Source organism: Psittacula echo (assembly GCF_963264785.1).
Source record: "Psittacula echo genome assembly, chromosome: Z".
Classification (NCBI taxonomy): Eukaryota; Metazoa; Chordata; class Aves; order Psittaciformes; family Psittacidae; genus Psittacula; species Psittacula echo.
Window position 1 is genome coordinate 24,389,542 of NC_137742.1, and position 16,247 is coordinate 24,405,788.

The following is a 16,247-nucleotide window of genomic DNA, read 5'->3' on the forward strand; positions in this document are numbered from 1 at the left end:
ATTTATGGGTTTAAAAGTGAATGTGTATATAATATTTGGGATATGACTGACTTAGAAAAGAAAAATCCAAACTGTGAAAAATGTAGATATCATTCTATATGGCAGCTGGCAAATATGATAATGTGGAAAATCTAGGAATTTACTGGATATTTCTTTGTTCTTTTAAAATAATGGTTTTACTGTTTCTGTTTGTAATTAAAAATTAGCTGTACTGGGAGCCTTAATCTATAAAACAGACTTCAGAAATGTTTTGAAGTCTGCAAAACATTTCAGTAATTACAGAACTCATTTAAGAAACAAGCATTTAAGTTCAATTACAGACCTCATTGAAGGAACATTTACTGGAAATTGCTTTGACAAAGCTTTCATGAATTTAAAATGGTATTTCTTTTTTTAAAGCACAAGACACAACACTGACAAAAAACAGGTATACAAAATTAAGCCTTTTCATGAATATTTAATACATATCTTCTTGCCTATCGTCATACACAACAATATGAGTTAATGCTATTACCTTTGCTGTGACTTTTCTGACTCTTTTACTGAACTTAATCATGTTTGTTACTTCTATCTTGTGCTTATTAGGAAAGAAGGTGTAGTGGGGTTTGTGGGGTTGGTTTTTTGTGGGTTTATTTTTGGGTTTGTTTTCTTTTTGCTAAGTTCCTGAAGTACTTGTTTATTTTGTTTTTATAAAATTTCATAATAGGAGGAGGGGTATGAACCTACTTAAAGTGCTAGCTTGTTGGAGAAACTAGTTCTTGGAATTTTTATCTGATATAAGTATTGGGGAAAAAAAAGCTTTCAAGAGTTTAATTTACATTAAGAGAGATACAGGATAGTTTTAAATCCAGCAAAAATTATTAACAATGGATTGCCAGCATTTGTAACCCCTTTGACAGGCTATAACAGGGCACACCAACCAAATAAAACTATCCACCAGGCTGAGGGAAGGTGAAGACAGTTGATGACACCATTTGTAAATAGGAATTTTGCATATATTCAGGGGAAGCAGTTTGATTACCTGATGCAAAGCATATTTATTGTGGGATAAAGAGTTTATTTAGATGTTAAGCTGCTCCCTAGTGGTTATGTATGTGAGCTGTTGGAGAGGATCAGCCAATTCTGCCCCACCCCCAACCTCATAAATTCAGTGCTGGTGAGTTTTTAAGAATAGTGATATTTCTCAGTATATTTTTTTTCTTTTTGAGTACAACTTGCCAATTTACTGCCATGTTGCAATAATCTCTTAAAGTGGTTTTGTTAAAAGTTTTCATTTAGGAATTTAAACTAAAATACTGCCTATGTAGGAACACCAATATCACACACATTTAAGTGTGGTAGAGGAATTTCTCATTCATAAATTGCAATAATAACCATCTGCAACAGTTATCTGCAAATACCTGTTTTATTTCTATGTGCTGAGTAGGCAGAAACAGTTACTGGGTCTGACTTTGTCCTTTCCTTACATATGTATATTTTCTTTTTTTGTTGTGGATCTCTTGGGAGTTCATCAGGTGCGTGCTTGCTTTCATTCTAATTTCATCTGGAATTCCGTCTTCTGTTTATTTGCTTTATCTACTGTTTATCTGAAATGACAGAGCTTTCAGAGGAGAAGTCATAAAGTTTGATTCCTTCTTTCCAGTTCAGAAATCAGAGTAGGTGGTTTTATTTTCAAAGTTGTTAGTGTACAGTGCCTTATGAAAGGAAAAATGTCCCAAGTGTTTCACTATTGATATAGAATTGCTGTTTTAATCAAAGTTCAAAAGTTTTTAATGAATTTGTTTTTTACACTACATACCTAACATGAAAAGATATTTTAATTTATGTGGCCTCACATATTCTCCAAGCTAAGCTTGCTTCTACATGTCAAAGAAAGTAACTTCAGTGAGCCTGTGCATACATAAAATTAAGTGCTCAGGTGTTAATAAGATCATATCCTGAAGAATATTTTTACACTGATATTCATTCAGTAGCTGTTAGTTTAAAATTTTGATTTTAGTTTTATTCTTTTGATCCATTTTGAAATGACTACTGAGCCATCAACGTGTTATAATTGTGTTTTGTGGAGTTCAGAAGTCAATACATCACACTTTAAAAGGAATAAAATTCTTGTGCATTTGAAATTCAAGCGATAAATGTTCTAACTCTGCAAATGTTTTATGATAGTAGAATTTAAATTATATGTGATTTACCATCTGTAACTCTTCAATAGTAATGCTGTCACTTACCAAAGATACATTTTTTGCAGAGTCAGAGACCTAAATTCATGCCTTTTATTCTCCTCTTGTGACTGAAGAATAGTTTCATTTAAGTTCTTCAGGATAAACTGGTATCTTGCTAGAATTCTATCAGATTTCAAACAAAGTTTGGTGGTTTTTTGGTGGTTTTTTGGTTGGTTTGGTTGTTTGTTTTTTTTTTTTTTTAGCTTGGGTGCTTCTATTCTAAAAGGCTTAAAGCATTAATTTTAGGCATTTCAAGTGTTCCAGAATAGTTTGAACAAACTTTTTCTAAAGAATCTGAAAGTCAAGGTGAAAATGGAAAGAGAAGGAATTTATAAAGATCTAGTATAGTCTTAAAAGACAACTTACATCCACCTTTAGATGGCAATTGATTTTTTTTCTTGCACCTAAATAAATGCATTAAGGCACTTCAATTCGCAAAAAACATCCTTTTGAAATCTGAAATTGTTACATACAAGATGCAAAATGGAAAATATGCTCTGACTCTTAACATTCAAAAAGAATGTAAGCCAACCCCAAAACTGTGCTACCACCTGCCTGCGTCTAAACTGATTCCATTAGAGGCTGATTTTGACTACAAATCCTGATTTCCATGCTAATGTGGCATTGTACATAGATATTTTTTCTTGATGTATTGTAGCTTTTGATGCATTCTTAATGTTTGAAAAACTGATTTCTAGAAAACTTAGCTTTCACAAAAATGTAGTGGAACATGGTATGTGTATCAGTCAGTGTGGAGGATCAGCTTAGAGTAATTGAAATGAGGTTTCTGAGCCTCAAATATTTGAATTATAATTTTTTAGGCCATTATGCCTTCATTATGCCTTGAATAAAACTCCTCTCAGGCTATGTAATCACCTTGAAGCTCACTAAACTGAGGTAATTGAAATCTGAACTCCTGATGGACAAGTTCATGCCTCTAGAAATTATAGGAAAGTTCTACCTCCTATTGCATATCTATCTTGGATTTTAAACACCAATCTGGATTTGTTGTTGCCATTTATTGACCATCTGTTTGGGTCCTTCTAAGAGAACAATGAATCTAGTGGATCTGGGGATCTTTATAGTAAGATAGTCTGCTACAGACATTTTGAGAAGATAACTTTCTAGTCTTATCATACATTCCTTCTATTTTTATCTCTCTTTATGCCACTTAGAGAAGATGGGGAGATATAGGAGCCTTTGAGAGGAGGAGCCTTCCTGTAAGGAAGTGTCAGGGAGTTGACTATACAAGTGAAGGAAGAAGACCACCTGGCTAATTGTAGAGACTGATAAGAATTGTAAAACAATGCTTTGAGGGGCTAAGGAGCTAAGGCTTTGGCAGTTTCTTCCGAGTGTTTGGCCTGAAACTCAGAGGAGCAGTTAAGCTTAGACTGAATGATTAGTAAAGTGACACTTCAATGCTAAGTGCTTTCCCAAGAAGTGGAAAGCCTCTGGAAACTTGTCTGGAAGCTTGAAAAAATTCCACTGATGAATGAACAGGGTAGGTAGGTGTAGGATTGGAGTATGAAGAAAGCTCACTATGGCAGTAAGCTCACTATGCCATTGAGAGGTTATCCAAGAGCCTTGGAAAAGTAAGGGTTGTTATTGTCAGTAAATACTGTTCTTTTCCAAGGGAGTTTCCAATGACTGTGCTACTGGAGCATCTGGGGAATATGAATACGCAGAGGCATATGACTTTGATTATTAAACTGGTTTTAGTTTCACAAGGTAAATCTAGTATGAAAGAGCAAATGTCTGCCTGAGCACTAGTGACTATTTTCAAAATTAGATTAATACATTAGTCAACAGACAAACACCAAAATATAAGAGTTGTTGCAGTATCTTAGTCAAATGATATGTATTTTGAACCCTTTGAATTTGGTGTGTTTTGATTCTTTGCTTCATTTGTCAGGTGGCACATGCAGGATTTTCCTTTTCTTCTTTTGTGCTCTTTATTTTGTTTTATTCTTACAACTGCAAAAGTCCATGGTAGAAAGATGGTAATGTCTACTGCTTTCTTTCTATTACCCTTGCCAATATTGCAGAGGTCAGGTTTGCAAGGTAATGAAGAAACCACTATCACTTCTGTTCTTGAGTTCTTGTTACCTGTTTGATTGCCTACAGTGGCACAGGGGTGGACTCCAAGGTTTCCTTCAGGCCTCTTATTCTTTAAATGAGGCTCATTCACATTCTTGAATGAAGTGTTACTGGATGCATTGCCGACATTGACAGCATTGCAATAACAAGAAAACCCAGTCAGTCAAATCTCTGTCTCTGTGTAAATTCTTATTTGTGCTGTACCAGAAAAAATGAGACACGGTAATAACTGGTAATTAAATGGTTTTCTACAGTTGTTTATCTTGACTGCCAGCTTCTCTTCCTACAACATGTTGCAAATTTAACAACCACCTAGAAATTTTGATAAGCTGTGCATATCTGTTGTTTTTCCAGACACATGAACATTTGAATGACTTTATTTACATGTAATTCTGCATGTTAACTAATGGTTGCATGCTGACTTACAGTAAATAAAGGTAAATAGGGGTCACTGAGTTATCTTTTATACATCACAGTGGTACTGTTCTTGCATGGTTTTTATCTTGCATGACAATGGAATATGTTTGTATTAGTCTATGTATAACATGTCTTGTGGTTTATGCATGCTGCACTAATCACTGTGTTAAATCTGTCCCCTCTTTATTCAGAGCATGCTGTCTAGGTCCTTTAATTCCAATTATGCTGCAGTTAGCAGCTTTCACTATGGCAGCTCTAGGGATCTGCATGGCAGCCAGGGTAGTGTTGCCTTGAGTGTTGCAGACGGAAGAGGTTCTGGTGTGCACATTGTTCGAGTGAGTACCTTCAGGAGGCTATTGCAATATATAAATGGGGAAAGAATAAACTATGAGAGGTGTCCTTAAATTGATAAAGTTATCATTTTACATATGGACAGTGCTTTCAATAAAGGGAATATAAGTTATGTGCTGGATTATTTTTATAGGCATTAAATCAGATACTTTGCCTTTACTTCATATTCGTTAAACTTATTGCAAGGCTTTTCAATTCAATGTCATGAAATTGAGTTTTCTAATTGGCTTTCATAGATAGATAAACATACGTGAAACTGTCTGGTTTCATCGTACATATGTGACCAAGACATTATAATTCTGAATTTAACCTAGATTGATAAAGGCTTGAACAATATCCTGTTATGCTTTTTCCTCCCCCAAACAATTTCTGATGATGTAAACTGTTCTGTAAGATACTGTAGACATTCAAGAAAATTAATGTTTTAGTTTGTAAGAAAATAAGAGGGAATTACTCTAAGGCCAAGCATCCTTAGTGATGTTAGAGTATCCATAGTGAATAGAATAAAGTCAACAGAAGACTTCTTTTAAGGATATGAATTCCTGAATAGGCATTTGTTGATTTTTCTTATCAGTTTATTGGTGATCAAAGGCACCTCTACAGTTGCTAGTTTTTGTAAATATCCATCAATATTTTATGTGTGTGATGTCTTGGCTAATAAGATTTTCTACATAAGCAATGTACTATTTAAGAAAAATAATGATGAAGACCTTAAAATGTTTTATTCTGGGATTCTTATGAGATTTTTTGTTTACTTGTTTTAATTATATAAAGACAACCATCTTTACTATTTCATTCTGCTTAAAGCATCCCCAAGCTTCTACTCCAGGAGACCAATGCCAGGATGAAGTATTCATTTCAGGACAGCAGAATTACCCATCTGCTACACTTAGTCTCAAAGATGTTCCTCCGGACAGCATGAAGAAAATAGCTGTGCAGGTAACAACCTACATGACACCATGGATGGGATATATTTATTATTATTTGTAAGGATATATTTTTTTGTTGGTAGTAGAAACATGCTGGGATAGCAGTTAGAACTGGAGCTTCTTTAAAATGTGATACCCATGTAAAAGGTGGCATAAATGAAATAGCATCCTCTTTTAGGAAGACAAAATAGTTAGCTATACTAAGGGAGATAGTTGTTATTTACCTTTAGCAGGGGCTTTGAAGGAAGAAATTTGCAGCAAAAAACATAATTGCAAGTAAAAGTTCAATATAGCAGATCATTTCAGGATAGCTATCTGAAGCCAATTAAACCTGTTAAAGAACAAACCTGAAATCTGTCGTGATGAAATTATGATGATAAACTAGAGTTTTTAGGAGACATTCGGTATTGATCTCTGAGGACCATCTACGGAGGCAGAACCATGAAACTAAATGAATGCTTGTAAATTATTACAATGCAGCAATTGATTCCCCTTTTATAACCTCAGCAATTCCAATTGCATTTCTGCAGACATTGGATATGGGGAATTTGCATAGGTGTTGCCTATGTAATCTCTGCATACAGTGCAACAAAATAGTTTTCCTGTCATGCTTTACGTTTTCAGAAAAGGCAGTAGAAAATCATGCAAAGATTCTGTGTCCATTCACATAACATGGTTAAGGGTTGACATTTGCACACTTCAGTTTTTATAATATTTATTGAGAAGAGGGAGAATATTTTAATATCCTTGTATCATATAATTAATGGAATAATGGTGGCAGGCACAGAATACCTGTAACTCAAGCCTGTAGCATTTTTGGAATGTGGAAGTCATACACACACAAGTGACTGCTTAGGATGGCTAAGAGCACAAGGCATATGGGCAAAGAGGGAAAAGGCTGTCCATCTCAGCACAAAGCTGCAGAGCTGAACAGTAACTTAGGCTTCAATAAGAAATGTTATCTCTGGCATCATTCCTAGTGACATGTTTTGAATGCACTGTATGTCTTAGCAGTTGTGTACCTTACTGCTGTTTGTCATCATTATACCTATCGAATCAGTGACAGATGTATTAACAAAAGAATAATGTTTATTAGAAATACCATTACATTTTTGATACTAAGATCTTGAACTTGTATGTGAATTTGCTTGAAAGGGTTTCTTGTGAAGTGGTCACCAAAACAAGTTTCGAAAGCATATAATTTCTGTGTGGGATTTTTATTTTCTGTATGATCTGCAGGGAATTGTTACAAAATCTGAGTTTAATGCAGTAAAAATGCAAACTATAATGATATCAATCAAGTGTCAATACTGTCAGTTGCACTGACAAAATAATGGCTGGGTAAGCTCAGTGAAACAAGTGCTAAAAACCAAAGGCTCTCTAGTCTGGTCTAGTTAGATCAGCACTCTAAGCTTTTGATTTTCAGATTTGTTATCAGAAGGCCAGAGCTGATGACTATAAAGAAAATCTAGTATAATAGTACATGATCCAGAACAGTAGTTTTAGTCATATTCCTTAAATTAAAAGCAGTCAAGCATGAGAAGTATTGAAGTAATAAAGGAGGAAATGAGGATTGCTACTTATAAAATGTGTGACATTGAGTATTCATGTTTTATGCAGGTACCTTTGACAAATGGACAAATGTGCCAGCCTCAGAGATCTCAGGCAAACTACAGCCAAGTCCATCATCTCCCTCCTCAATCATCAGTAGCAAGACATCCATCTAGAGAGCAGTTAATTGATTATCTGATGTTGAAAGTTGCCCACCAACCTCCCTATTCTCAGTCCCAATGTTCTCCCAGACAAAGCCATGAATTGGCAAAGCAAGAGGTAAGAATAAAATCTAACTTGACGATATAGCATCTCCGTGTCAGTGGGGGTGAATTGTTAGATTGGCTTTGTTTATTACCATTTCTTTGTAGATGGTGACAGATATCATACAGGAATTTATCTTCAGCAAAAGACAGCATTTTATGTCAGTGCAATTCTACTACTGAAATCATACATTCCTTCTAGTTTTGAGCTCTTTTTACTTTTTCTGTAAATGTTTTGAGAGAAATGTAATAGATTTTTTAACAGAATGTACCAGAAACTTAAACTTGAATCTTTTTACTGAGCTAGAAATTAATTTCTCAACTACATTTATTGATCACCAACTCATTGTTTATCTAGGAACTGAGAAAATTCAAAGTAGCAGTACAATTTAGAGTACTTTGCATCTATTCATTGCTATCCAGAAAGGTTCAAAAACCTGCATATGTAGAAATGTTCCTCTATAAGCAAAAGCCAGGATAAGAAAACTGTGAGCATCTGATGCATGCCTGATAATTATCAGTTTTATTTATCATAAGCAGATGTGGGTAATAAATTCTTACACAATTTAGCATCTCTTTCATTGTGGTCAACCTACTTTCTGTACTTGGACAGAAGAACATTGTATTGTTTTGAATATTTTAGGAAAATACTGAAAACTATGTTTTCATTCTGTTCTAGAATGAGAATGTGCCCTGCTTGTGTAGAATGTTTTCTAGTCAACCATTCTGGCAACAGAAAGGAGAGACAATATTGGCTACATAGAACTTAGAGTGAAAGAAGGAACGAGGCTTGATTTTTAAAATTCAGTTGGAGGTAGCAATGAAATAAAAAGAACAGGTTCTTTCATAAAAATGTGTATTTGCTGGGGGCATTAAATTTATTTACATAATATCAAAAATATCTCTGAATTTAAAGCCTACATGAACTATGATTATAATAATAGAGGTACTGGAGTAAAGCTTATGTACAATGATACATGATGCAGTTGTATTGGAGTCTTGTTCTGAGTTAATATTATGAGATACAATATTTTCTTGAACTGTGATAAAGGCTTTTTTTCTAATTTTTTTTTTTCTTTCTAAAACTTTTGTTCTCCTGAATTCCTTAGTAATAATTTCATTACAGTAGCTTTGAATGCAGATTTTCAGCCAGTTAGCATCTAACTTTGGTTGTAACTACTTAGATTCGAGTGAGAATTGACAAGGATCCAGAACTTGGATTTAGCATATCAGGAGGAGTTGGTGGAAGAGGGAATCCATTCAGACCTGAAGATGATGTGAGTATTTTATACAAATGCATCTCAAAATCATTCTGATTAATAATAATATTTCTAATGTTTAGCAATAAGTGGGAAAAAAAAAAAAAGGTATCTATTTCCCAAACCACTAAACTCCAGGACTGAAAGAGAGAAAACCGGGGACAAATGATACGGAAAATTAAGGTGGTAGGTGACTAAAATGGTCACATGTCAATACAGAGGTTTATTTTAGCTGAGTGGTTCTTACACAGTTCCAGATATCAGTCAACAGATTTGACATACTGAATTATGGAGTTTACAATTAGGAACCGTCTTAAAATAGAACATGATTTAGCCTACAGCCATATATCTGGTGGTTTATAATCTTGATGTATACATCTGCTAAATTAAACAAAGGCAGATCAGAATTTGCTCTTCTGTACTCCTTTAAAGGCAATTCTCCTAGATTTAACATCAGAAAAGGAAGGCTGTCAAAATCCAGTAGACCTGTAGAATAGTATTTTATTCTCTTGGGATGGAAAAATGGAAAAAAATGTTTTTAATTACATCTGTTTCATGCTATCCTACTATTCATGAAATAAGTTGTCAAAAATGTTTTCTACCTCTGTTTTTCAAGGGTATATTTGTAACCAGAGTACAACCAGAAGGACCAGCATCTAAGTTGTTGCAGCCTGGAGATAAAATAATTCAGGTACTGTAGTCATTTAATCAACCTATGTATTATACCAATATTATACCAATCAGCCTATGTAATATACCAATTGATTTTTTGTTTACACCTTTTCTAAGAGAAGAATGTTCAATTTTCAGATAGATTACCAGTGTCTTTTCCAGAGGTGTTCTTACATTCTGGGATGATGCTCTTAATTTTATTCCATCTAACATTAGGATAGGTGATACAGGCTGAAACAATCAATTGGATCATGTTTTTCAAACTGTTAACATTTTTCACACTTTTAAAGACAGAAAACAGGCAGAAAATGTTGCCTTTCAAGATGGAATGTACACATTTCATTAGGCTTTACTATCATTCAGTTATTTAACTCGTGGTCATTCACATGCAGTGTTCTAAATAATGTGTTGTCTGAACACCAGCATGTTAGGACATTCTGTAGCTATGATGATTTGGAAGGGTTATTGCCACTTTTGCTGCCTGAACAGTCTGTATGTAAAAATCTTTGTCAGCAACCCTAGACAGATATAAAACCCACTGCATTTACAACAAAGTTTCAGTTGGCAGCTGAACAACAGCAAATGTTCAGTGATGGGATAAGGAGCTGGAGCCCCAAAATCGCACAGTTAAGGTGCAGAGCATGCGACCAGTTCCCTCTGTCACCATGTGAGGGGCAGTAGCTCAGGGAGAAAGGTTGGATGCATAGCTGGAAGCAGTAATAGTTTAAACTATACAAATCTGTCATTCTGCAAGATTTTACCACCCAGACTGAACATGAGTTTGCAGTAGTACAACCTGAGAAGTTGAACCATAGCCATGTTTTCCCTCTCTTTTGTAGGCCACCTAGGTGTGCCTTTGTTTGCCAAGCCGAACCTGTCCCAGGAATGACAATGTTGTTTAGAGTCATAGGAATATTCAAGCTGGGGGTGACCTCAGGAGGTCTCACACCCTAAAATGGCTCTCAGTGCAATTACTGTTTTTTCTTAAAGGCTTCAACAGTTTAAATTTATCACTAATGCCATTTCTAATATTCTGATATTTAAACTAGGACGTGTAATTTGTACTGCGTTTGCTTTTTTTTTGGTGTGGCTGTATTAAGACTGATGAATTAGATGTCTTTGTTTTCTCTTTTGGTTATTTGAAATACCTTTTAGGCAAAATTCTGCAAGAGCTAACATGGTAGTTTAATTTCTTGTACAATACAGGTACATGTCCAACTCACATTGACAACATAATCTGCAAAGATGGAGTGTTTTGTTGTCTGCATTACTGTAGAATTTGGTTATTTAAACCTTAAATAAAAACATGAAATATGACATGTTTCACTAACATGGCATAAGAGGCTGTCACTTTTAACTTTAAATGTTTCTTTTTAGGCTAATGGATACAGCTTCATCAATATTGATCATGGACAAGCAGTATCTTTGCTAAAGACTTTTCAGAATGCAGTGGAACTCATCATTGTGCGAGAAGTTTCTGTATAAGTACTGTGGATGTGGGGGAAAAGCCAGCAGGATACATTGAAGGACTTACGAGAAACTGAGTATTTTGCTTATTTTTATACATGAAAGGAGCTCAAAAAAAATTGCGATAATTACGATCAAAATTTGTACAGGAGATATGAACTTGTGGTTAAGGGAGGGCATACCACTGTATGGAACATACAGGAAATCATTTTGGAAATGCATATGGTGATTAAACTTGTTTTTAAGCATTATAGCAATCTAAGGATCACACCTCCAAGAACAAACCTGTGTTGTTTTTTTGTACAGATGGTAGGTTTATTTTTGGATAATTCATACACATCACTAAACTTTGTGCAAGGCTTTGCAAAGCCTCAGTTGTAGCCAATGGGCAGATGGCAGGGCTGTCTGTCCTGTAGCTGTTTATTGCCTTTATTTTTATTTACTAGATATTAATGTGTTATGCTGAAACCACTTATTTAGATATGAAATGGGGATATAAAATGTTGGCTTTGCTATGTGCACATTGTATGGATGAATGGGTAGATGGAAGGTGGTGCTGGTTGGACAGAATAAAGGTCAGGTGAGACAACTATTTATCTGCTATCTAAATCTGACATCAGGAAAGAAGACAAAGTGTTTAGCTCTGGAGTGTACGTCTACCAATAGAAAATGCAATAAAAGCTTAAGGTGTTTTCTAGGAAGACTGTAACTACAAACTTGTGATATTTTACAGGATTTGTTCTTAACGTAGTCATTGAATATTCATTTGCCACGTGATTCATGTTCAGTTGGGTTTTCTTGCATACATAATTTTTTCAACTGTACTGTGGAAATGAGCCCAGCAGTTTTTCTCTGCTGTGGAAATCCCAATTTTGTGCAAATGGTGACATTTTTATCTTGGTAAAAAGTACTCCATTTTAAACTTACCGATTTTAAAAATGAAACTGAAATGGCCAGTTTTTAAGGTTGTTGCCTGTAGTATATATTTAAAAACACACAAACTAAATGGTGCAGGAAAGGTTATTAAAGACATCTCAGTTTTGTTCGGCCTTTGCATTGCCTTGTTGATCAAAAAGGAAACTATACGCATGGAGCTAGGTAACCAAAGCAAGTTTGTAAAGCTTTGAACAGTGATGGGAGAATTGCTGTGGTGAGATGGAGAGCAGAGGGGGAGGGTGTACTTACAACCAACCAGTTCGTAATGATGTTTCTTAAAGGGCTGTTCATACAGGTAACATTAAATGTGAACTAGACACTTCAGAGTCATTAAAGGGTTTCTAACTATATTAATGTAATAGTGATTTACCACAGGCTGCCTTTGTTCCTTATTATTATATAAAATATTCAATTATGCTTCTGTTAATTTTGTTTACCAGAAACATTAACTTTATTTTTCTCTTTCTCCTTTTTAATTGAATAAAGACTGCATAATGTGCAGTGATAATTAATACACGGTTGTTATGGACCAGGGAAAAGTGCCATAGAAGACCAATAACTGTTTTTAATCAGGGCTAATGATTAGCCTGCCATTGGAGCAATATTAAGTTATTGCAGTTCATTTTTAATTACCTGTAAGTTGGTAGTTTCAGACAAGTATAAATTGATTTTTTTTTTCAGCCCATGTGTACAAAAGTAAACGCTTTTAATACAGCTAGCAAAAACACCAGCCTCTACAATGAGCTGGAAGAGAGGGGGATTTTACGTAGCTAGTGGTAATAAACAGGCAGTACTTTTTAAATAAGTGAACTCAATATTATTGCACTTCTTTCAAAGATGTTAACTATTGCTTATTGTACTGTGTATAGTTCTAATAATTTTAATTGAAACCCTTTAACAACTCTTTGTATATTTTAATTCTTTTTAGTTGATTTTCAGTAATATTTACATAGAAAAATGATTTTTTTGATATATTAGCAGAAATGTGCTGTATTTTGATAAAATTCACTTATTTTCTGTGTGCTGTTAACCTTCAAAGAAAAGAATGAGAAACATAGCTATATAATGGCAGGCCTCAGTGTTCCCCTTCTAAGATGTGTTTTGTTGTTGTTTAGTTTCTATTTTTTTATTGAAAATGCAAAATATTCCCATCACATCTTCATTACTTTTAATCATGTTATTTCTGTCACACACTACCTTTTAAAGGGAATGCATACAGACAAGTCCTAAATTACCTTGGTCTTCTTCATAACCGGTATCTTTGAGAAGGGAAAAGTCCAAAAAGCAGAACTGATTCTTTACTGATCTTGGACTGACTTTGTATACATTTTGCAGTACATTTAAATATATCACTGAGGAATTATACTGTATTGTATTTTGCTTTAATGGTAACAGAAGTTTTAAATGTTGTTGTGTCACTTAATTTTCAGATTTATGTATCACAGGAGAATTCTACCAAAAATTGTTTGGCTGTGGTAGAACTATAGAAGTAGAGGTTTATAGCAGGAAGTTTAGTACTTCTTGTGGAAATACTTGGCCAAAGCTTGTCTTCAGTAAATTAGCAAATTAAGCATCTAATAAAACATGGATTATGATGATTTTACTCAGTAAATGTTGGAGTTTTCAGTGGATTGAAATGTGTTTGTTCCTTGAGTGTCTGTGTGTGAACACATGTGAAACTAGGTGATTTTGCAGAGTGGGAGAAAGGTGTCTCCTGAACTAGTCCATCCAGGATTTAGCAGGAAGAGAGACAATATCATCACTTTTCACTTTGAATACATCTTAAACTACATTTTGAATAGAATAAAATCCATCAGCAGCCTAAGTTACTCAGCATGGCAGTGAGTTGAGGCAAACTATTCATTGTTTCTATTCTTAATATAGTTCATTAAAGAATCAGTTCAACTGATACAATGAAAAGATGGAGTCTCCCACATATTTATTATGTAAATATTTTTTATTTTCTGTTTTGGACTGGACTTAAAAAGTGTGTATATACTTGAAAGCATTCTATGAACACAAACATAGCAATAAGCAACACACGGAATCAAACCTTTATGATTATTTGGGTTTTGCTTAGAAATACTCCCTTATCAACAGCTACGAAATGTTTTTATTGATCAGCATTTATTCAACATTCCAAATTTTTGTACATCATTAGACTGTTTCTGAGGTAACACATGGAGAATAGATAATAAACTAATGCTCTTTAAAGCTGTGTGTAATTTGACTTATTCAAGCTCTCAGAAATTCTCCATAACACTATTTTATTCTTCTGTAGTTTCTGTATGCCTCAGTACTTTATGAATATACAGAGACACTTGTGTCTCTAGCTCTGAGCATATCAGTGGCCAGCAGTTTGCTCTAGGTCATTGCAAGACTGGGTTACGCAAAATACTCTGTGAATGACCCAGTCTTGCAGTGAAATCAGCTAGGGCAGCCAGTGGCTTCTCTCCTAAAGAGATGAATGGTCTTCATCTGCTGCAAACTAAGTAGTTTCAATAGCAGAGAGGGGTGACCTTGTCAAGGAGCAATGTTAAAATGAGAGCACTCTGATGAGATGCACAAGGAAAAGAAAGTGAAGATCCAGGCAAAGGATTTCCCAGGAGAGGTAAATGCAGATTTACATCCAGACTTCCTGGAAACCACCTGACAAAGTAGTAACACAAACTTTTTAGTCTTTTTTCCTTGCATATGTGAATCTTGGATTCCTACTTCCTCTGCACAGAAAACTGACTCTAACCACAACAGGTTACAGCCCTGATAACCCTAGATCATTGGGCCCCTCCTTACTTAAGGTTTTCTGTATCTGCTTCCCTACCTGGACTTGAGCATTCTCTCCCCATTCATTTCTTCCTTATGAACTTTCTCTTTGAAGACCTTTTTGTATTCTTTTATGCTTCAAATTTATTCTTTCCTGTTTCACAGGTATTATTTGTTAGGTAAGCCTCATTCCCTTGTAGTTGAGCCTCTGATCTCCTACTTTGGTTTGTTACCCAACAGTTTACTTTCTAATCAAGCACCTGCGAATGCTGGGTCCAACTTGTGCTTTTCTGACTGGAGGCATTTTTTCAGAGAGGAAGTGCATTTTTGGTGTGTTATTTCTGTTACCATGGATTAAATTCAGTTTTGGAATGTTTCCGGAAGATTCTGTTGCACCATCTACCTTGAAATTAGGTTCCACTCCATCAAAAGCTCCTTTACTATAAGATTGCTCCTGCCTGAAAGAGTTTTTATTGCATGAAAAAATGAAGTAGCCAAAGTAAAAGTGAACATTTCTGTCTGAGAACATAAAGTGGCCAACTGAAATCAACAGGAAAAAAAAAAGACCTGGTGCTTGTCAATTCAATGCATTGTTTAGGCAATATGCTAGCTGTGGTCCTGCAGCACTGATGAATTCTTGGCTGAAGTATATAAAATTTGGCTAGAAGTTGACTATTGGCTATAGTGTCTGAATTTGTCTCGGCCAGTTTTATGTGATTATATGATTTCTCACAGTCTGAGTAATTGGAGCCATATTTTGTCAAGATCAAGGACACCATTTCAGTAAGTTTTCCTTATGGCATGGGTTTAACCCCAGCCAGCAACTCAAGTCCCGCCCAGCTGCTCACTCACTGCCTTCCCCTGGTAGAATGGGGGACGAGAATTAGGTAAAAGGGAGAGAACTTGTGGGCTGAAATTAAGACAGTTTAATAGGTAAGGCAAAAGCAACTCACACACAAGCAAAGCAAAACAAGGAATTCATTCACCACTTCCCATGATCAGGTAGGTGTTCAGCCATGCATAGGAAAGCAGGACTCCAATATGTGTGATGGTTACTTGAGAAGATGAACACCATCACTCTGAACGTCTTCCCTTTCCTGCATCTTCTGCCCCAGTTTTATATGCTGAGCACGATGCCACATATGTGGGATAACCCTTGAGTCAGTTGGGGTCAGCTGTCCTGGCTGTCTCCCCTCTCACAGCTTCTTGTGCACCGCAGCCTACGCACTGGTGGGGTGATGTCAGAAGCAGAACAGGCCTTGGCTCTTTGTAACCTGCTCAGCAATAATGAAAACATCCCTGCATTATCCACACTGTTTC

The 16,247-nt window shown here is 35.3% G+C and overlaps 1 protein-coding gene across 6 annotated transcripts in view; it reads left to right on the top strand.

The window, feature by feature from the left end:
* The window catches only part of ERBIN (erbb2 interacting protein), a 116,961-nt gene extending 102,707 nt beyond the window's left edge, over positions 1 to 14,254 (top strand). For all 6 annotated transcript variants that reach the window (XM_080636976.1, XM_080636980.1, XM_080636981.1 and 3 more), the window contains 6 exons: positions 4,928 to 5,071; positions 5,895 to 6,026; positions 7,637 to 7,846; positions 9,015 to 9,107; positions 9,706 to 9,780; positions 11,139 to 14,254. In XM_080636976.1, the coding sequence (XP_080493102.1) occupies positions 4,928 to 5,071; positions 5,895 to 6,026; positions 7,637 to 7,846; positions 9,015 to 9,107; positions 9,706 to 9,780; positions 11,139 to 11,246 (762 nt within the window). In that variant the 3' untranslated portion in view covers positions 11,247 to 14,254. The remainder of the gene's footprint in view (positions 1 to 4,927; positions 5,072 to 5,894; positions 6,027 to 7,636; positions 7,847 to 9,014; positions 9,108 to 9,705; positions 9,781 to 11,138) is intronic.
* The last annotated feature ends 1,993 nt before the right edge of the window (positions 14,255 to 16,247 follow it).